At 36.0% G+C, this 22,036-nt stretch overlaps 1 protein-coding gene across 1 annotated transcript; it reads left to right on the top strand.

Annotated features, from left to right (window-relative positions):
• The first annotated feature begins 10,878 nt into the window (after window positions 1-10,878).
• On the top strand, window positions 10,879-12,435 carry LOC133876594 (transcription repressor MYB6-like). The gene is made up of 3 exons (XM_062314878.1): window positions 10,879-11,073; window positions 11,206-11,335; window positions 11,516-12,435. Exons 1-3 carry the CDS (start codon window positions 10,944-10,946, stop codon window positions 11,961-11,963), a joined length of 708 nt encoding a protein of 235 aa, XP_062170862.1. The 5' UTR covers window positions 10,879-10,943; the 3' UTR covers window positions 11,964-12,435.
• The last annotated feature ends 9,601 nt before the right edge of the window (window positions 12,436-22,036 follow it).

The raw sequence follows: 22,036 nt of genomic DNA on the forward strand, positions 1-22,036 counted from the left end.
GCCACTCCCAATTGGTCCATGGGGGTGGTTACAGTTGCCCCCAATTTTTTTTGTTTTTAATATTTTTTGTATTTAACTCTTTTTCTTTTTTTAACAATTTACTCCTTTAGGGGCATTTTAGGGACTTCATCCCCTAAAAATTCTCGTGCATGTGGGTTATTTTCCATCAAGGAAGACGAAAAAGGCTAACAGATAGGCAAATTTACCAACGGCCGGAACTTTGGAGGGAGTTAATTGTTACTTTTTAAACATTAGAGCCAAATCGAAAAATGGGTCCAACTTTAGAAGGGATGAAACTTTTTTTTTTTCAAAAATAAATAAATCTTGGAATAAAAATCCTCTTTTACCTTTTTTTTTTTTTTTGAACTCTTTGGTGTGGATTGCGGTAGGCTTTCTTACTTAACACATGAAAAGGGTTTTAGGTCGTAGCCTAGTTATATTTTAGTATTTAATTTTAGGGTTAAATATATTTTTGCCCTTCGTGGTTTAAAATTTTAATTTTTTGACTCATTAGTTTTCATTTTTTTTCATAGGTGGTGCATGTGCTATAGGAAAATAAGGAGATGATACCTCCATCCATTTTTCTGTCCAAAACTGACGAATTTGACATGTGGCACCATTAAAATTGCGACACGTGGTTGTCAATTTTTTTTTTTTTTTAAGAAAAGGGAAGGTGGACTAGGAATCAAGGATGTTGATTCTTGGAACAAAGCAGCTACCCTCAAACATCTTTGGCACCTATGCACAGATGACACCAACTCTGTCTGGTCCAACTAGGTCAGGACTTATCTTATCAAAAGCAGGAACATTTGGGAACTAAAGTTATCTGGCGAATGCTCTTGGGCTTGGAGAAAAATGATGAAGCTGAGGCACTTAGCTCGGGACAAGGTCATCCATCTTATTGGGAATGGCAGGTCCACCTCCATGTGGTTCGACAATTGGCACCCTTTAGGCCCCCATGCCATCCCCTTCATTGCTAATTCTGGTATGGGGTGAAGATGATAAAGTGGAGGTCATAGCCAAGATATATTTTAGTATTTAATTTTAGGGTTAAATACATTTTTGCCCTTCGTGGTTTAAAATTTTAATTTTTTAACTCATTAGTTTTCATTTTTTTCATAGGTGGTGCATGTGCTATAGGAAAATACGAAGATGATACCTCCATCCATTTTCTGTCCAAAACTGACGGATTTGACACGTGGCACCATTAAAATTACGACACGTTGTTGTCATTTTTTTTTTTTGACCTGAAAATCTGTCAGTTTTAGACCGAAAAATAGACAGAGTTACCATCTCTGTCTTTTCCTATAGTACTATCTTTTAAATAAATAAAAGAGTAAAAAATAAAAGTTTTAGATCGGTGGTATAAAGTATTTAACCCTTATTTTTAAGGGACGGGTTCAAGAGCTGAAGTGCTGTGAAAAAGGTCTAGATTTTGATTTCAAATTTTATGGCAGTAGGACTGACAAGGCAGGGCTGTTTGTTTATTGTCTTGTTTCTTTGGTCACAAATCCCAATGCATAAGTGATAGGAACGGGTCTCTTAGAGTTAGAAGCCTAATCAACTTCACTTGGGTGAAGCATCCAATCCACGTGATCCTTATAAATTAGTAGATAAGTAGCTAGATAATTATGTTATCTTTATAACTATGTTGGGTAGACTACACTTATCTTTATCTTTGGTTGTTTAGCAAATGTTTATCAAGTCCGGTTAATTTGTTATTAGATTAGTAGGAGTCTATTAATTCTAATAGATTAGTTTGAGTGGATGCTTATCACCACTTGGTTGAGTCGTAGTAGGAATGTTCTGAGCTGTGGTTCAATCCTACAATGCTATGTTATCTATTTAAAGAATGGAAGTCATAAATAAAATAGAAGAATAAAAATAGACTTTTGTCTTGTGGTTTGTTTTCAAAACCTAATTAGGTTCACTTGGGGTCTGTCTCCAGCCATTAATTGGAGTTCATTATCAACATATTTTCCATTCCATTTTCACATTCCTCCATTATTCAACCATTCCATCAGAAAGCGCCTATCAATAAGGTTGGAAAATCATGTTATATAATATTTGTTTTTACTTTATTTCAAATGATAAGAGGATTTTTAACCTCATATAGAACAAAGATAAGTTAGATAAGGGTAGTCACTGGCTGACCATGAGTTTACAGATTTTACAGATCGGTAGACAAAAGTAACACACTTGTTGATCATTAGTTGTTTATCAGCCACAGGAAATTCCATATACATGGCTGCAGTACGCCAGGAAAGCATGCAGTTACTCGAGACAAAACGAGACTGATAGGTGGAGATGTTTATCGTTATCCTGTAGAGGATAAATTTCGAACCCACACCAACTACCACTAGTTTTTGTGGGGGTCAATACTCTCTTTTATTTCCTCTTTTTTTTTTTCTTTTTTTTTTTTTTTTTAATTGAGTTAATTGACATATTGAGTACAACAAATTTAAGTTTGTTGGTGCAATTTTTGTTACACCATTTTAGGGAGTAAAAAAGGGACCCTGAGTCTCCTCATCATAAAGGATGGATAAAATCAACAGACTGGACATTAATACAAACTTAAGTAAATTATTTTTTCAACCATTTAACAGAAGGTTTAATGGCCAAGAACAAAAATAAAGGATAGTGAGTGGACGTATGGCAGGTGAAATCCACCAACAACCTTGCAGAACGCAAAGCATTAACATTTAGTGCTTGAAGTTGGCCAACCTTACCTCTTGGATTTTTACTATAAACATGAAGTCAAGTATTGTTAAGACCAAGGATAAGATTGTCACATATATAATACATCTTAGCTTGCTTGTTTATATTAATCTTCATGAAGTAGTTTGATGGTTGTATCCATGATGCATTTTTAAAGTATATTATTCAAGAGAGATTGATCAGTTTTAATTAGTAACAAATGATAACCTCACATGTCGTAGTTTGTCCATCTTTCTTCACATTCAACTAAAGCTGGAAAAATTGATATAACTAAGGGAATCCTGAAACTAGTTAAGACAAAACAATATCCTCCCTGACTAATCTATTTCAGATTTAAGTATTTCTATGGTAACAAACATGCACAAACAAACTATAATTAATCAATTAGAGGAAAATAAAATATATATATATATATATATGACATGGTTCCCTAAAATCTACTTAAAAAAGCACTATTAGCTAGTCTCGATTGATGTTGTGAATTTGATTATGCAATGAGAAAATCCTTCATGACTTCATGTAATTTATATTTAGGAAAATGATACTTTTCTCCCACAAACAATCACTCTTATATAACTTATCCCAACAAAATTCAACTAACCCTATATTGAAATTTTGTTGTTGATCGATCCCCTCTGTCCAAATCAACCACTAAGTGTACATATAATTAATCCTAGATGCTCAGATTGATAACTGAGAGGTTAAACTTACAAAAATAAGCTAGGCAGTGCAGTACCTAAACAATGATATCCTAAGCTAAAAATAGCAATAGAATTGAGATTAGACAAATTAAAGTATTACATTTCCTTGAGATCAAATCCTCAAGTGAGCACCTTCTCCACTCAAAACCCACCCTCTCACTCACTAAGGTTTTTACAGCTGAAAGATGGCTAAAATGGAGGCCAAGCCCTACAAAAAAAAATGACTAATTCTTAACTGTTTTTTTTTAGACTGTTTTAAAAACCGTCTATAATTAAATTTTTAATAACGCTAAAGCGTAAAGAATTAAAAAATTTACTGAGTTTTTTGAAAACTGTCAGTAAAAAAAGAAATCACAATGGTTTCTTTTAAAATTGTCAATTTCCAGGCGGTTTGGACCTAACTGTCTGGAAAATTCGTCTGGAAAGGTAAATTTTTCAGACGGTTTGGTCTCAAATCGTCTGTAAATTCATCACGTCATTTTGTTCACTCTCTTCTCACTCCCTACATCTCACTCTCTTTCTTTTCGATTCTCTGTACATTACTCTTTGTTCTTCATTTCAAAAAACTAGGGTTTGGTTTGGGACTTATATGACAAAATAAATTTTTGTTTTGTCCTTGCAGATTGAGAAGGTATTTCTGAAAAAACACAGAGTTGTAACTTTGGGAGGGGAAGCACCGACGGGGTGGTTGTGTGCCTTTGTGTCTCCATTCTTGAAGGAAGATGTGGTGGACTCTGTTCTTCGACTAAACACAGAGAGAATAGATGAGAGGGGGGAAATCGGGAGAGACAGTGAAGAGAAAACCAAGAGGCCGAGAGAGACACAGGGAGAGCCGGAGGTCCAACCCTTCCGGAGGTCCGATCTTCAAGCTGATCGCCGATAGTGGAGCTCGAGAACCTAAGTGAACCGGAGAGACCCAGAAACTCAAGAACCTGAGAGGCCGAAAGGGAGAGCTGAGGCGCCGATTTCTCTATGGGTCGGTGGTGGATGATGCTTTTGACGCCGGTGAAGCAGAGACGCGACCTTCGGCTGGCGATGGTAGTTCTGTTTGATGACCGCAGGATAACAAATAAAAATTAAAAAAAAAAAAAAAAAAAAGAAGAAGAAGAAGAAGAAGAAGAAGTAATGATATTAATATATATAAAGAAGTAATTATTAATTCTGGATGGTTTGGGCAAACCGTTCGGAATTAAATTTTCCGACACTAGATTCCGGACGGTTTCAAACCGTCCAGAATAAACTGTCAGGAACTAATTCCTGACGGTTTTTTAGGAAGTTCTTGACGGTTCAAAACTGTCTAGAAATATGTGATTTTTTGTAGTGAATGGGGTAAATGGAGTATTTAAAGCAGCCTATGCACCACAAGATAGGCTGAGGTGGCAAAATTAAATGCTCCCAGGCTGTTGTTGAACGTTCAGAATTCAATTTCGAACATTCACCATCGATCATTCGGGATCCAACCTTGAACGTTGCTTTCTTACTTCGAACGTTCGGCCCACACAAGGAAGTTCTTAAAAGTCCAAAATTTTCATTTCATTCCATTTGTAATCAATCCTAACATTTTTTAGTTTTATTAAGGTATCCTTAACCCTAATTAATATTTTGGGGTGTTACACTCAGCCACCATGAGGGTGATTTGCCAACCCCAAGTGGATTTGGTCCATGGGGGTGGTTACGGTTGCCCCCAATTTTTATTATCATTTTTTTTTAATATTTTTTGTATTGAACTCTTTTTTGTATTTTTTTTTTTTTTAACATTTTACTCCTCTAGGGTCATTTTGGGGACTTCATCCCCTAAAAAATCTCGTGCATGTGGGGTTATTTTCCTTCAAGGAAGACGAAAAAGGCTAAAGGATTGGCGAACTTACTAGCAGTTGAAGCTTTGGAGGGGGTTGGTAGTCACTTTTTAAAAATTAGAGCCAAATCGAAAAATGGGTCCAACTTTAGAAGGGATAAAGCTTATTTTTTAAAAAAATAAAAATAAAAATAAAAAAAAATACTTGGAATACAAATCCTCTTTTACCTTTTTTCTACTCTTTGGTGTGGATTGCGTTGAGCTTTCTTACTTAACACATGAAAAGGGTTTTAGGTCATAGCTAGGTTATATTCTAGTATTTATTTTTAAGCGATGGGTTTAATTAAGGGCTGAAGTGCTGTGAAAAAGGTCTAGATTTTGATTTCAAATTCTATGGCAGTAGGACTGACAAGGCAGGGTTCTTTGGTTATGGTATTGTTTGTTTGGTCACAAATCCCGATGCATAAGGTTGGAAAATCATGTTGCATAATTTTTTTTTTTCTTTATTTCAAATGATAAGAGAATTTTTTAACTCATATAGAACAAAGATAACTTAGATAAGGGTAGTCACTGGCTGACCATAAGTTTACAGATTTTACAGATCGGGAGACAAAAGTAACACACTTGTTGGTCATTTGTTGTTAATCAGCCACAGGAAATTCCATATACATGGCTGCAGTACGCCAGGAAAGCAATTACTCGAGACAAAACGAGACTGATAGGTGGAGATGCTTATCCTTATCCTGTAGAGGATAAATTTCATACCCACACCAACTACCACTAGTTTTTGTGGGTGTGGGGGTCAATACTCTCTTTTATTTCCTGTTTTTTTTTTTTTTTTTTTTTTTTTTAATTGAGTTAATTGATATATTGAGTAAAACAAATTTAAGTTTGTTGGTGCAATTTTTGATACATCATTTTAGGGAGTAAAAATGGACCCTGAGTCTCCTGGGCCACACACCAATGGATGGGGCACTTCCATTCATGACAAGGGTTGCTCCAGTTAAACAAGTAAATTGTTAGAAGGTCTTTGGCCGGAGTCAAAGATCACTCCGATGATTAAGTCAACATTTTTTTTTCTTTTATTTATTTATTTTTTTTGGGTGGAGTCTTGTTTTAGGGGGAAGATTGTTCCTTTTTTGCCTTGGGGGTTCTCGCTTCTTTATACTGCTTAACCGCCGCCTCCATGCACATGATTTCCCTAATCTTGCGGATCTCAAGATAGACATAGAGTTTAATGTGTCTGGCTACCACGTGTTAGCAGGGAACTTTCGTACTCTGTAAGTGAATTAAACATTAGAGGGACTCGAGATCCAACTGTACTGACATGAGATAATTTTAACCTAGCATTTGGCGGCCCAAGATGAAGTGACTAGACCACATTCGGTCCCACTTGGAGAAGGGTTATTTGAGATTGGGCAACGGTTATCACGATCGATGATTACAGATGGTCGGATTAAGTGTCTTTCTCTTAACATCGTAGTGCTTTTGCAAGGGACGATCAACTCAAACTAGGGTTATTTGACAATCAAAAGACCGATACCAACCCCCAATCACTAGAAGGAGCTTTAGCTTAATTTTACGCGCCGATGGGATACCAATATCATCCATGCACTAGTACTTATCAAAGGGGGCAATACTCGTGTCTCGAGACAGTCGGATACGAAGCAGGGTTTGAAGATTTTCTATTGACACGTATCTAGTCATGACTTAGACAGGACCTTGTTATATGCGCCGTGATTTTGTTCCCTTATTGTGAATAAGGTCAGGGGCTAGACTCGTGACCTTGTTATATGCGCCGTGATTTTGTTCCCTTATTGTGAATAAGGTCAGGGGCTAGACTCGTGCCCAGATTAGCATTCGACCCTGAAGGATTGGACATGGGATTGGGCCTTGACACCAAGTTGGGCTTGAGCGGTACTAGCGTTGTACTGATCTTTTGGGCTGAATTGGTGGCCCATTTCGCAACAAAGCTTTTGGATTGAATTACACTAAGCGTCAGTTAAAAAAAATAAAATAAAAAATAAAAAAAAGGGACTTTCTTTCTTTTCTTTTCTTCTATTAACATGCATTTTTTGTCTCGAAAATTTTGGTTAGTATTCAATTTCTTTTGAGAAATGATCCATACACTCATTTTTCACAACAGCCCCACAACAAGCTGACGTGGCTGGTAATATTTTATTATTTTTTTTGTTTTCTTTTCTTTTCTTTCTGTTAAAAAATAATAAAATATTACCAGCCACGTCAGCTTGTTGTGGAGCTGTTGTGAGAAAAGAGTGTAGGGATCATTTCTCAGTAGTTTATATATCTTGAAACGCCAACTTCTAATCCTCTTTCCTATATGCCCGAACAAGTGAAGAGCTTAAATGACCGGCTGGCAACCCACATGCCTAACAAGAGAGGGAAAAGAAAAAAAAAAAAAATCACTTCTCTTTCTAGATGTATCAACTATCACGAGCCTTGTAATGTTGAGAATTATCAAAAGTTGTAATTTGTGTATTTCTTTTTCTTTTTTTTTTCTTTTTAGTTTCACCCGTACTATTAGAATTTTTGGTTAATTCAAACGGCTAACACATGAAATGTCTCTTATACTCTGGTTAAATTTTTAAAAATACAAATACACTTCATTAAAAAAAAAAATTAAAACAACAGATAAAAGCTAAACCAGACCCACAGCCTCGTCGTGAATCAACAAATATTAAATTTGTATTTTTTTTTTAATTTTAAAAATGGCGATATTCTGGTAATTTTGGCATTCTCCGTAAGATTTAACAAAAAATTCCAACGTAGTGGTGAAATTAGATAGGCTGAAAAATGGAATACCCACATTATAACTTTTGATAATTCGATCTTAACATTGTAAAATCTGTAATACAACCTGGCCGTAAGTGAAGTTTTTTTTTTAAAAAAAATATATAAAAAAAAATATATATTTTTACATGTTGTGATTTTATTAGTAAACATTGGAGTAGTCTACCATGCTTGGTGTCCAATGCACTTAGGTAGGGTTGTAATCAAGCTTAGTAATGAATGTTCAAGCTTTGTTCATTTAATTTTATTTTGAACACAAGTTGAGCTGCTTATTACTGAATTAGATAATTTGTTCAAGCTTAATTCATTTATTTTTCGAGCTAATTCTAGCTTGTTTACGAGCTGTTCAGTTAACTTATTTATTACATGTTAAATTGTTACTTACCTCAAAAGCTTAAGTTAATAGAAATAAATAAATTTAATCATTTAATCAATACTTTAACACTTTTCCTCACGTGTGAGCTCAAACTCCATTTTTAATAGGAAAGGCCAACCATGTAAAATATTTATTTGATATGGGAGGTAAATGATTGAGTCAATGTTTGAATTCAGAACCTTTAGCTTTGGTACCATGTTAAAAAAAAGAAAAAAAAAAATGTGGAAAAAAAACTTGTATTTTTAATGTAGATTCAATTGTACAATATATAAAATAGTCAATTTATAGTTGAATGAGGCACAAAAAAAAAAAAAAAAAAAAAAGGAGATACAATAATTACAAAATCACAGATTATTCATAGCATATTTACAATAATGAATAAGGTAGCAAATATTACCATAATATGTAGAGAATATTTCTGTAATATATTGAGAATATTACAGAAAATTCTATCACATAAATGATAATACGGTAACATACAATAATACCAAAATATGAGGAGAATATATCCGTAATATACTTAGAATATTATAGAAATATTCTAACACCTTATATATAGTAAATATCATAATTGCTTATTTTTCTTAAATTCATACATACTAATTATTAGTTAATTAATTATTGTTAAGATTTTATGATTTGAGTTAATTAAATAAATAAACTTGAATCTTAAATAATCGAATATCGAGTTTATATGTATGTTTTATAGTATGTATATAAATTCATTATGCGCACGTGCACACACATATTTATACATACATGTATATAAACACACTCAAGTACACACAAACATAAATAAATCTATATCAAGGTTCACGATAACAATAGTCCAAGCTATATTTATTAAATTAGGAAGAAAATTCATCTTTTCTTAAGATGTTCTAATTACGAAATTAAAATAATACTATAAAAAAATAATAAAAATGAAGTTATACGAGCTTATATATATATACGAGTTGAGCCGAATTTATATGAGTATAACTCATTTAATAATTAATCATAATTTTAAGTTCATGATTTGCTAATTTATTAAACAAACCGAATTTAAATCAAATTTATAAGAGTGGATAACGAACTAATTGTGGAACGACAGACATGTTAATTTACAACCATAAGGATAAGGCCAAGCTGAGTCGCTGTTTGTCAAGTTTTACTAGTCTAGCTTGTTCCTTTCGGAAACTATCAGTCAACCAAAGAGCATGTGATTGTCCCAACTTTCCTTGTTCTCCCTATGCTTGTCTTATTTATGCACATAATTACTATTGTTTATTGCTTCTATGGTAGCTGTTGAAAATTCTGGGATGACTTTGGAAAAAATCTCAAGTCACCATAATGTGATATATATATACTCAAGTCACTATAATTTGAGTTTGTCTTTTACTTAACATTAAGGTAAAGACATTGACAATTATGGAGCAAATTGTGAAAACTCATTTTTTTTTTCTTTTTTTTTTTATCCTTTTCTTTTCTTTCCTTTTCTTTTCTTTTTTTAAAAAAAAAGAAAAAAAAAAAAAAGTTGAAAGCTCTGAACGTACGTACATTAATTAAGTCTATATGTCAACAATTTTATTTAGTTTGCTAATTAATAATAATCGATCATATTTATTGACTAAATTATAGTAATTTGAGTAGATCGAACATTCTATTTGGCAACATTTTCTTATTAAAATTATATATTTTGTCTTTTCAAACTGTTAAAACTTTTCAAATATCAATTATTGAAATAAATTTTTAGATGTAGCTCCTACCACTAACACATTTTTCAAAACAAATCACGAAACTCTTTTAAAAGAACTAATCAATTTTTCACAAAGTAATACTAAAAAAATGAAACAGAAGAACTAAGTACATGCTTTTTTTTTCAATCTCATTTTTTCAAAGAGTAGATCTTCCTTGTTATGTAAGAGAATAAAGATATGGCAACTGGCATGGTGGTGGCCGCCTGCCTAGAGGCGGCAGCAGCCACCCGTTGATTTGTATGGCGACCTGAATGTTGTTGTAATTAAATCCTAGATATAATACATTTTTCAAATATGATCCCAATTAACAAATCAATTTTCCATTTTTCACCTTTTAGAAAGATCTCTTAAAAATTCAAAAATTTTAAACAATTCTTAAAATTCAATCATACCAATCCTAAAAGGACCTTGTTAGTGGTTTTTGATAATGTAAATCAAAACTAATTAATTAACCAATTAAGCTGAGAAAATTTTAAAATTAAATCAATCATTTATAAGGAGGCTAGGAGACGATAAAGGAAAAATGGACACGTACTAGTACTGGACGTGAGAGATTGGTGAGAGACAATGACTTATACTTAACGGCAACTAACTAACACCATTTTCAAACCCCGTCTCCTCTCCTCCCTCTCCAAATGCAAACACCCATGCAGTCACGCAGCAGCAAACCACCGGTCCAAGTCAACCTCGTTTTTCTCATACACACACAACCACCCTAGCTAATATATACCTCCATTTTCCTCATCTCCACCACCATTGTGTTCTTCGCCTATCTCTCTCTCTCTCTCTCTCTCAAATCTATAATGAGGAAACCTTGCTGTGAGAAGCTAGATACAAATAAAGGAGCTTGGTCCAAGCAAGAAGACCAGAAGCTGATAGATTACATTAGCAAACACGGTGAAGGTTGCTGGCGTACCCTCCCAAAGGCTGCAGGTGCGTCTCACAAATCATGAACAACCCAGAGAGAATTAACATTTTATATATGGGTATTATTGATCAAAGATATGTGTGTGTGTGTGTGTATTAATGGATACGGCCTTAATTTTCCTAGTCATTTTTTATCAGGCCTACTTCGCTGCGGTAAAAGTTGTCGGCTGAGATGGATAAACTATCTACGGCCAGACCTTAAAAGAGGCAACTTTGCTGAAGACGAAGAAGATCTCATCATAAAGCTTCATGCACTCCTAGGCAACCGGTGCGATATCCTGAACATCGTATATATATATCTATTTTTATTTTTATTTTATTTTTTTCAATTTTTGTCAATTAATGCAATTGCACCACCAAACTGGCAAAAAGAATTACAATTATGCTAGTATATATATATGTATATGTATTAAAGGTTAATTTTGACGGCGGGTGGTAATGTTTTTAGGTGGTCGCTAATAGCCGGGAGATTGCCGGGACGCACAGACAATGAAGTAAAGAACTACTGGAACTCTCACCTGAGAAGAAAGCTCATAAACATGGGTATTGATCCGAATAATCACCGCTTGAGCCGCAGTCTCCCTCGGCCTCAAGCCCCGAATATTACATCTTCTTGTGCAACATTATCTGATGAGTTGAAATGTGGTGCTCATGATGATGATCAGCAGCCGGTGAAATCCCGAGGCGAAAACGATCAAGTCTCCGACGCCGGAAGTTGCTTCGAGGATGACTCGGGCGGCTTGGTGGATTTAAACCTTGATCTGACAATAAGCATTCCTTTTACTTCACTTGCTAATGTCGAAGAGGAGCAGAAACATATTAACGTGTCAAATATTAAATCAACAGAGCTAGACTTCAGTCCTCCCTCTCCGGCGCCGCTTCTACTCTTTAGATAATTAATTCCTGTCTTTGTGGAGAAATATTTCGACCAAACTTTCAAGTACGGGGTTTCACTAAAGATTGGATTTTTTTTATTTTTTTTTTTGGAAGAAATGAAGGAAAAGGATGGTGGGAAACGTACGACCAGGCACGTGCCTAAAAGGAAAGAGAACCCAAAGAGTCACAGCAGGAATCAGCCAGTCTTACGTTGTTAGCTTATAAGGCATTATATATGGTCGCTCAGATGGGGCACAGCCGCACAGGATCGTATATCTGATTCCCAAAGAGCTTATTTTCTTGCCAATTTAATTAATTGCCCAACGTCGAGATAGATTCAATTGGGTCAGCATACGGCCTGTTCTAATGAGCTAGCTAGCAATATTGTTTTAATCTTGTAATTGTGAACTTGAGCATTTGAATTTATTGTTTATCCACATTTTGATAGGGTTCAAGTGTTAATTAGTGTACGTTTTACCTTTTTGGGGGCCAGTAATTCAGTTCCTGCAATTTTATTTTATTTTAATTTTCAATGAATTCGATAATAGACAGAGATTTTCTATAAACTGGTTTGTAGGAAATTTCATACAATCCACATATTAGAGTGACATGTCTCCTTTAAACGTGTGAGAAGCATGTATTTTTATATTAATGCTATTAAAAAACATGTAAGAAGCACATGTTAACATGTTTAAAAGATACATGTCAATCTTATATATGGGTTGTATAAAATTTCTTACAAACCGATTTGTAAGAAATTTTTGTCCTTTGATAATAAGTGAATAGACACCATGCATGACAGGTATCTGTCATTTTAATTTACTTATAGTACTCCGTAGCCTCTTATTTGAGCAAATATATAATTGAGGCTCTCTTGTTAGAGTAGGCCAGGAATGCTTTGTCCCAGCAAGAGAAGCTCACCTGTGAGGTCCTTATAAGGCTCCGAGTCTCTTTCTCAGGTAGAAGAGCCTTTTTATTATTATTATTTATGCTCTTTTTCTTTGGCCATAGGATTCGGATCTGACCATGCAGTGTAATGTTAAGAATAATAAGTAAAGAAGTGCTAAATATATAGACGTTGGATGTAAAGTCTAATCCTTTGCAGACGTAGGTAACCAATTATCTATGGCGGCCGCCTGTCTGTGAAATTTTTATGAGAAATGATTGTTGTACAACTTTTGTATAACTCTAATTTTTTTTTTTTTTTTTTTTTTTTTTTTTTTTTTTTTTATGATTAACCATTGAATCTGTTTTTCTACATGTGCGCCCTAAATATCTAATGGCTGATCTTAAAAAAAAAATTGTTAGAGTTATACAAAAGCTATATAAAAGTTGTGCAAAAAACATTACTCATTTCCTATAACTAGCAATGAATAATGCATATTGATCAATATAATTAATAATGTGAAAGCAAAGCTGTGTATTCCATTCATGTTATGAGTCTTGAGAGCCAAATCTATATTTCAAGAGATTTATGCAGCGTAGATGCTTAATTTCATTTATTTATTTTGTGCCAGAACTTTTGGATTTAATGGCAAATATATATATATATATATATATATATATATATATATATATGTAACCAGTTAGAAATATTTTGTTAAGAGGAATGCTAAAACTTTTTCTAGTGTTTTTCTGAGATCATTTTATGTTAATATAGCACCATGTATTTTTTAATAAAAACATGAGAGAAAAATCAAGTTGTAATTTTTTTTTATTAAAAATAAGGTGCCATATCAACATAGAAGGACACTAGAAGGAGCTATAGCATTTATCTTTTGTTAATTCTATGTTGCGTGAAAAATTACTTTCGAATGCAGGAAAAAGGTAGGGAAAGAAAAAAAATAAATAAATCTACCAAACTTTCAAAGGAGTCATTTGCTAGGAAATTATTGGAGTATATTTGATTCTAACATATAATTACTTCCGATGTGTATAGTTATATCTTATATATATACTCCTTCCAGGTAGTAGTCGCATGGGAATCAGGCTTCCAGCTAAAGCTATGATACAATGTGATACCTCCATGCCATACAAATTAAGATCTAAGTGGAAATTTCATATTTCGGAAGTAATTAATTGATGAGCATGTTGATACGTCCACCATTCAGTGTAAGTAATTTCCCATAGAATTCGGTAAATTTCCTTTTTGAGATATGTTATCTCTCATATTATTTCCAAAGGCTAGATTTTTTACCTGCTATGGTTAATATATATATAGAACATTTCGATAGGGATTTCCTTACAATTAATTATATCCTTCTCTCCGGCCTGGCTTTGCTCATATCAATAACGTACCAAAGACATTTTATTTTCAAAGAAGACTCATCTAATCAAAGTTGAAGATCGTAACCTATCTAAAGTTAAACTTTATAACCTAGACACCTAGTGATCATAATTGAAGACTATTACGGACCTAGTTGTAGTTGAAATCTATTTATATTATTTTCATTTGTCCTAATTCTCATATAACTAAGAGCGTGTTATATTGTAAGTTATAGATCGACCGAGCCACGTAATTTGATCTAATAAAAAATAAAAATAAAAAGTGATGGATTATGATACTGCAGGTATACGTACGTGGCAAGCAAATGACCAGAACTCTAGCAAAATACTGTGTTATCATTTTCAGTTTTTCACATAACTGAATCGTAATGATTTTTGTAGTTGATGATCTAAAAATGGGAAAGAAAGAGTAGATCGAAGTTGAATCTACTAACTGATATTCTAGAAATAGTTAGCTCTTACAAAATCTAGATGTATACACGTGAGACGTACACCTTTCCAATATTTCCTCACCTGCAAGTCTTTCCACCAAGACATTCTTGTTTGGTGGGGGCTTCTTATATGGATATGTGGCTGCACACAGAGATCGATCCCAGCTCCTAGAATTGTCAAACCCTGCAATACAATGTTGAAAAGGTGTACGTACGGGTTTCTTAACACCCATTTATTGCTGATCGATGGCCCATAACTGTTGGCGGTAATATAATATATATTGCTCTTTTTACATGCTGTTTAATTTCATTGTATTTTGACACAATAAAAAGGTATACGTTAATTTATAGTAAAAACCTAAGTAAATTAATAAATAAAAAGATGTAGGCAGAGAATATGATCCTTTAATCTTTGCAGTGAGTACTTGATTATTAGAATGATTTTGATCTTGTCATATATATAGAAATTCAATGTGCTCAAAAAGAATTTTACCGATCGATCGAGTACGTAGAAAAGCAAGCTAATTTCATTTTCTTTATCAAATTGTTTACCAATAACCGTCTTAATAATTAGGGAGTTGAAGATGTTAGATGATTACAACATTTTCTAAAAGGTTAAATTATAGGAACTGAGCCAGTAAATTTAATCATTTAATCAACATTTTAATTAACACTTATTCTTATGTGTGAGTTTAAACTTTTCTTTAATATATAGGTAAGGTCCAACACAGGGACGGAGCCAGAAGTTTTTATGGGCAGAGGCCAATGGCCAAAAAAAAAATTTTGGTAGGACCCAATAAGCTAAATTTTTATTTTTTACCTTATATTTTTTTAATTTTATAGAATTTTTTTTTCCCACCTTATAAATTTTTATTTTAAGGAAATTCGGGGGAGAGAGGGGGCATGTTAAATCAAATCACCACTTGTCTTAAAAACTTAAGCATACTTTAACACTCATTCTCACATATTAATTCATTAAATGATTAAATTTACCTATTCATATCAGCTTAAGTTTTTAGGATAAATGATACTTTAACATGATATTAGAGCCAAATTAATGTCCTGATTGAATTCGAACCTTAACCCCGTCATTTTCTTTTAATTTTAATTAAATGTTAAAGTATTGATTAAACGATTAAATTTAACTATTTTCCTTTTAGCTAGTAATGAGTTAACAGGAAAAATCAATCGATTCGAGTTTTGGTAACTTCGCGAAAAGTTTTACATATATACAAATAATATTGAAAGAAGTAATTACGATCAAATACACATGTCATTGCTTGCCCCGTATGATTTGGTATATATATATATATACACACACAACTGAGAAATGTATGTTTTCCGATTATTAAACAAGACTTAGAACTCAAATCAAGGTTAATGGGGCCACTCAGAAATTATAGTTCTAATAATACAGCTTGCTGAAGATCGCGACAGAACTTAATTCCACCGATCGAGTAGTTCACAGTTTTTAAGATGCATGTTATCACATGATTGTGGACTTGTGGTCCTCCTGTAGGGATATTTCCATTTTCCATGACAACCTATATCTTAAATATTAATATTAATATTAATTTTCAGATCGATCTTTCTTTAAGCATGCAATTTCGAGCCATACTTAAATCCACTGCTCACATGTTTTGCCAATCTTCTGTTTGCTTTATAAATTAAAGTAGATAGACCTACTACAATTGTGTGGATAATTATACTCTGTTTCAAAGAGTCCTGCATATATTTCAAAATTGTTGGAGAAATAATCAGCTCCAAAGACACGTGGGCCTAAGGTAGTATCGGGGGCCGAGCCCATCGGGTTGGCCCGGCCAGATCAAACCTAAGTACAAGACCAGTCGTTATCTCTAAAAAGACGGATATTTAAAATATATCAAGATAGACTTCTATCCCATCAAATATGGGATAAGGTACCTAATAGAATGACATTAGCTAAAGAGAGTGTCATATCCAGTTTGGACTCTATTACCCAATTTGAATTCTATGAAGATAAGACTCAAGACTATGTGATCTAGAACTCAGACTCCTAATTAGAAAGATAAGATTCAAGACTATGTGATCTAGGACTCAGACTCCTACTTAGATTATGTTCCAAGCACTCTAGCAGTTTTATAACTGTGAACTGTGAGCCTATAAATAAGACTACTACGCCATGTATTGGAGGCAGATTCTCTGAGCTTTTAAGATTACAAATATTCTCCAGAAAATTAGTTTGAACTGACTTAGGCATCGGAGTGGGGGTCCGGTCGGCACCCCCATACCCCGACGAGCCGTTTATTATTTTGCAGATTACGAGGAGAGCGAAGATTAAGGAAGGCAACAAATCGCAAGGCAACACGTCACCGTACCGGAAACTGTACCAACAGTTTGGCGCCGTCTGTGGGAAACGACGAATCGTTTCTTGCAAAAAAAATATCCGCAACGGTGACTACGCAATAAATCATGGCTAAAACTGGCTTGTGGTTTCTTCCTTCAAAGATCATCACTAGACCAAGACAGATCTATATAGATCTACAGTCATACATAGTAGATCACGTTCAACTATGACGTATCAGTATTCAATTGGCATCGAATCAGTGCTCACCTTCGTCAGAAAAACAAGATAAGTCCATACTTTTCTTTTCATTTCGATTTGTTAAATTGTGGAAAGAAATTCATAGTGTAGATGACTATATGTGCTATTATGAAATCCAATGATAAGAAATTTTGGAGTGTCAGATCTTAAACTCTCTTTATACAAAGATCAATAATTATTGTGTCCTTGTACGTTTACAAGTGCTTCGTTAAAAAACATGAAGCCTTTCAACTATGCTATGAGTTTTGGTTGGAATGGTGCTTCTCTTCTAATACTTGTTGATATTTGATATTTTTTATTGGCACTACAAGACAGATAATTGGGTTTATAAAAGAAGAAAAAGATTATTGTGATGATAGATCGGAATTTAATCACACCAAATCGGTGTTGAGAATATACTAGATCTACGCACAGATATAACGAATTTACGCAGGTGTACAGTTGTAAATTCGTATGACTTGCTTGATGATGGGTTTGATTTGTTTCTGAAAAACAAGTTAGAAAAAGTGGCTACATCAACAAGAAGATATTCAGGCCCCTTCTTTCTGGACTGTAAAGTCCAGACCCAACTCAAATGGACCAGCAACCTGACAGCATTTTGGAACCGAGCTCTAGCTGTGACCCGCCGAAGCCTGAACCAGATCTGGAACCGGGCACCATAGACAAAATTTGATCCGACCCGTCCAACTCAGTTCTTGATGATGTTCGCAGGGAGGCTGAGAATTGCAGTTGTAGGCACCGATCTAGTGCCCAGAATCCAACTAGTTAAAGGTCCCAGTCATAAACCGGAGACCCAGAACCCCCTAACCAGCGATGGGTTCATGAAGTGGGACGGGAACGGCTTTGCTAGATATACCTGCAGGTTCACCGAGACACCGGCGTGTGTATCGCCTCGAATGATTTCCGAGTTTCCCGTCACTGGAACTCTCAGAAGTGCTGGGTCCGATCCCGGGTATCCGACCCAAGCTAGAAGTCATAGTGACCCGGTGAAGAAGAAGAGGCAACCACGTTGCTTTTCCATTGAAACTACATCAACAAGCTGTGGGAGATCAACAGCCCGATCTTGAGTACGGATTCGCGTTGCCAGGCGCCTGGGGTTCCCCGCCTCTAGGAGATATTCAACGACCAGTCAAGGCGAGCATCATCTGAAGCCCCTGCTTGCATTCAAATATCCAGAACCCACCGAGAATCTGTAAACAAGAAAGCAAGCCCGAGACTTCATGTGTCAATGGGAGATCCAACAGGAGTCAGAGCTGGATCAACCTTGTGGAGAAGGCTTCACAGGACCCCCGAGCTCCGATTTTCGTGGCTCTGTGAACCTCCGAGGCAGCAGTGAAGGAGAGACTCCACCTTTGAACCTTCGAGGCAGCAGCGACAGGAAGATCCAAACCGAGTCACCTCGGTTCAAACCAAGATCCACACAGGTGACGCCGAGTCAGGTGACGAAGGACCCACAACAGAGAAGGTCCAGCTCGGGATCCTCCCCTCTGACTCCGAGACCATCGACCAACGCCGTGACCACCAGATTTGTTGCGGATAGACTGCACATCGGATCTCCCCGAACAGGTGATATCGAGAGCCCCAATGATGCGATCCACAGGACATCAAAACAGAAATCCCGGGGCTCTGTTTTTCGTAGCTTAGATACCGTGAACTTCCGAGGCGACGAAGAAGAAAAAAAAAAAAAAAAAAAAAAAAAGCCCAAAGTTACAGCTCCAGGAATGAAAATCCTAGCTGCCTTCACGGAAGCAAAATACCATTCTGATGTCCCTGCAGATGAGATGTTATCTGATGAATATTATGAGCAGGACGGAGAAGAACAAAGAGACACTATGCATTATAGAGGGTTTCAACATTCTATAGGATTGAATTCTAGGCCACAATCAAAGCCTGCTGCTAACAGTAGCCATGTGAAAAGGAATCCCAGAGTTTTAAATGACAATGAAGATGGTGATAATGACGACAAAGATGCTGATGCTGATTATGAAGAAGAGGATGAGTCTTCAGCAGAGGACTCCGACAGTGACAGTGAAGAGGATTTTAAAAGCATGACTAGGAGAGGTGTAAATCTCCGCAAAAATGGTGGTCGGTCCACTGTGTCAACAAATGCATCTGGACGACACAGCGAGGTCCGCACTTCTAGTAGGTCAGTTCGAAAGGTGTCATATGTTAAAAGTGATGGAAGTGAAGAAGTTGATGAAGGCAAGAAGAAAAAGCTCCACAAGGAGGAGATTGAAGCGGAAGACGATGACTCCATTGAGAAGGTACTGTGGCATCAGCCAAAGGGCATGGCAGAAAATGCTATAAGGAATAATAGATCTACAGAACCTGTTCTGTTTAGCCACTTGTATGATGCTGAGCCAGATTGGAATGAGATGGAATTCTTGATAAAATGGAAAGGCCAATCACATTTGCACTGCCAGTGGAAGTCAATCTCTGAGCTGCAAAATCTTAGTGGTTTTAAGAAGGTTGTAAATTACACGAAAAAAGTGATGGAGGATGTTAGGTTCAGGAAGGCGGTCTCACGTGAGGAGATTGAGGTAAATGACGTGAGCAAGGAGATGGACTTAGATCTCACTAAGCAAAACAGTCAGGTGGAGAGAATATTTGCAGACCGAATCAATAAAGATAGTTCTGGCAATGTGGTACCAGAGTATTTAGTCAAGTGGCAAGGGCTATCTTACGCTGAAGCAACATGAGAGATTTTCGGAGGCAACAGAAGCACTAGGCGGTTACAGCTTTACCTACGTGAAATTTTCACTTTATAAATAACGAGATTGAGATAAATAAGCTCCATTGAGGTTCCATGTCAAAGGATGGCTCTTTTTAGGAACTATAATAATGAAACAGTTTCACAAAGTGTCCTAGAAGAAAAAGAGCACAATGTTTTATTGAGGCTGAAAGTTAGATTCGAGGTGATTTATTGAGGCTGAAAGTTAGATCCGAGGTGATTTATTGAGGCTGAAAGTTAGATCCGAAGTGTTTTATTGAGGCTGAAAGTTAGATCTGAGGTGATTTATTGAGGAAGAAAGTATAATCCGAGAAGTTTGATCCGAAGGTATTCTACCGAGGCGAAAAGTATGTACCGAGATGACACATACCGAGAGTATTATTCTGAGGGTACTATCCCGAGGAGACTATGCCCGAGCTCCTAGTTCCAAATAGCACACTTTGAGGACCCCTCCAAATTTGCCATCCTCCGAAGTGCACAGTCATATGCCGAGGGACCAATCCAAACCGGAGGTCCAGCTTGAGGAACTCTCCCAAAGAGCCCCATATCAAGTGGCATGCAAGATAAGGAACTCCAAGTAAGACGGTTCATCTTCATCGAATTCACCAGATAAGTTCATACTCTTCTTTTACAAACATGATTCATGGATAAATGTTGGTTTTTACCAACCAGGAAAAAAATATATATATATGCATGCACTTGTACGCTTTGCCGAAATGTATATATATTTTGATAAAATAGACTCATGTGTTGAGGCTTCACTCCTGTCGTGAGTGAAAGGATCACAAAATCATCCCGACGGATGAAAAGAATATATGGTGCTACTGTGCATTCTGCTATTTTGTTTTAGTATATGCAGTGCTTCGTTAACCCTTTTTGCAGAAAAGATACGGGGAGACAACCCCTACAACAAATTAAAAAAGGAAAGTCTCTCGGTCAGTCCAACACCGAGAGCCAAGGAGACAACCTTGCAGAGAAAACAAGAAAAAGTCTCTCAGTTAGTCCAAAACCGAGAGCAGGAAAAGTCTCTCGGTCAGTCAACACCGAGAGCAGGAAAAGTCTCTCGGTCAACCAACACCGAGAGCAGGAAAAGTCTCTCGGTCAGTCAACACCGAGAGCAGGAAAAGTCTCTCAGTCAGTCAACACCGAGAGCAGGAAAAGTCTCTCGGTCAGTCAACACCGAGAGCAGGAAAAGTCTCTCGGTCAGTCAACACCGAGAGCAGGAAAAGTCTCTCGGTCAGTCAACACCGAGAGCAGGAAAAGTCTCTCGGTCAGTCAACACCGAGAGCAGGAAAAGTCTCTCGGTCAGTCAACACCGAGAGCAGGAAAAGTCTCTCGGTCAGTCAACACCGAGAGCAGGAAAAGCCTCTCGGTCAGTCCAACACCGAGAGCAGGAAAAGCCTCTCGGTTTGTCCAACACCGAGAGCAGGAAAAGCCTCTCGGTCAGTCCAACACCGAGAGCAGAAAAATAAAAAGTCTCTCGGTCTATTCAACACCGAGAGCAAGAAAAACCTAACGGTTAGTCCAACAAAGGATACCACGGCAGGATTGCAGGTTTTCGGAAGGACAAGAACATCCAAGATAGAATCGGCCCAAGTCCTTTCCTCGGACGACCCGAAATGGTTATGGAAAGGACACCAAGACAAGAAAACCTCTCGGTTGGATGTCTCCAGACGTTAAAAGATTGGAGTATTCAGAGATAAAGAAATTAAAAGGTAAAGATTTCAAGTTATGATTTCATTTCAGTAATATATAAAGTCTTTTACATGTTACAAAGATTTCCGAAAAGAAAGGTAAAGCTCAGCGACCTGACTACCCACCTCGAACGACTTAACCTGCTGTCGCAGACTAAAGTTATGGGGGGTAGCTCAGAAAGGTAAACAGGATAATAAAGCTTCAGAAAGAGTTTCAGTAAAGATTCAGGAAGACAAAGCTTCAAGGATGACAAAGCTTCAGGATGACAAAGGTTCAGGATGACAAAGGTTCAGGATGGTAAAGGTTTAAGGAGATAAAGCTTCAGGGTGATGAAGCTTCAGGAAAACAAACAGGAAGGTAAAGGTT

Source organism: Alnus glutinosa, chromosome 1 (assembly GCF_958979055.1).
Source record: "Alnus glutinosa chromosome 1, dhAlnGlut1.1, whole genome shotgun sequence".
Lineage (NCBI taxonomy): Eukaryota > Viridiplantae > Streptophyta > Magnoliopsida > Fagales > Betulaceae > Alnus > Alnus glutinosa.

What these genes read in the sequence shown, in the direction of transcription:
- LOC133876594 (XM_062314878.1), top strand. Translation starts at nt 10,944, where the DNA reads ATGAGGAAACCTTGCTGTGAGAAGCTAGATACAAATAAAGGAGCTTGG. An exon ending in TACCCTCCCAAAGGCTGCAG is followed by an intron (nt 11,074 to 11,205) that starts GTGCGTCTCACA and finishes ATTTTTTATCAG; the next exon opens with GCCTACTTCGCTGCGGTAAA. An exon ending in CATGCACTCCTAGGCAACCG is followed by an intron (nt 11,336 to 11,515) that starts GTGCGATATCCT and finishes TAATGTTTTTAG; the next exon opens with GTGGTCGCTAATAGCCGGGA.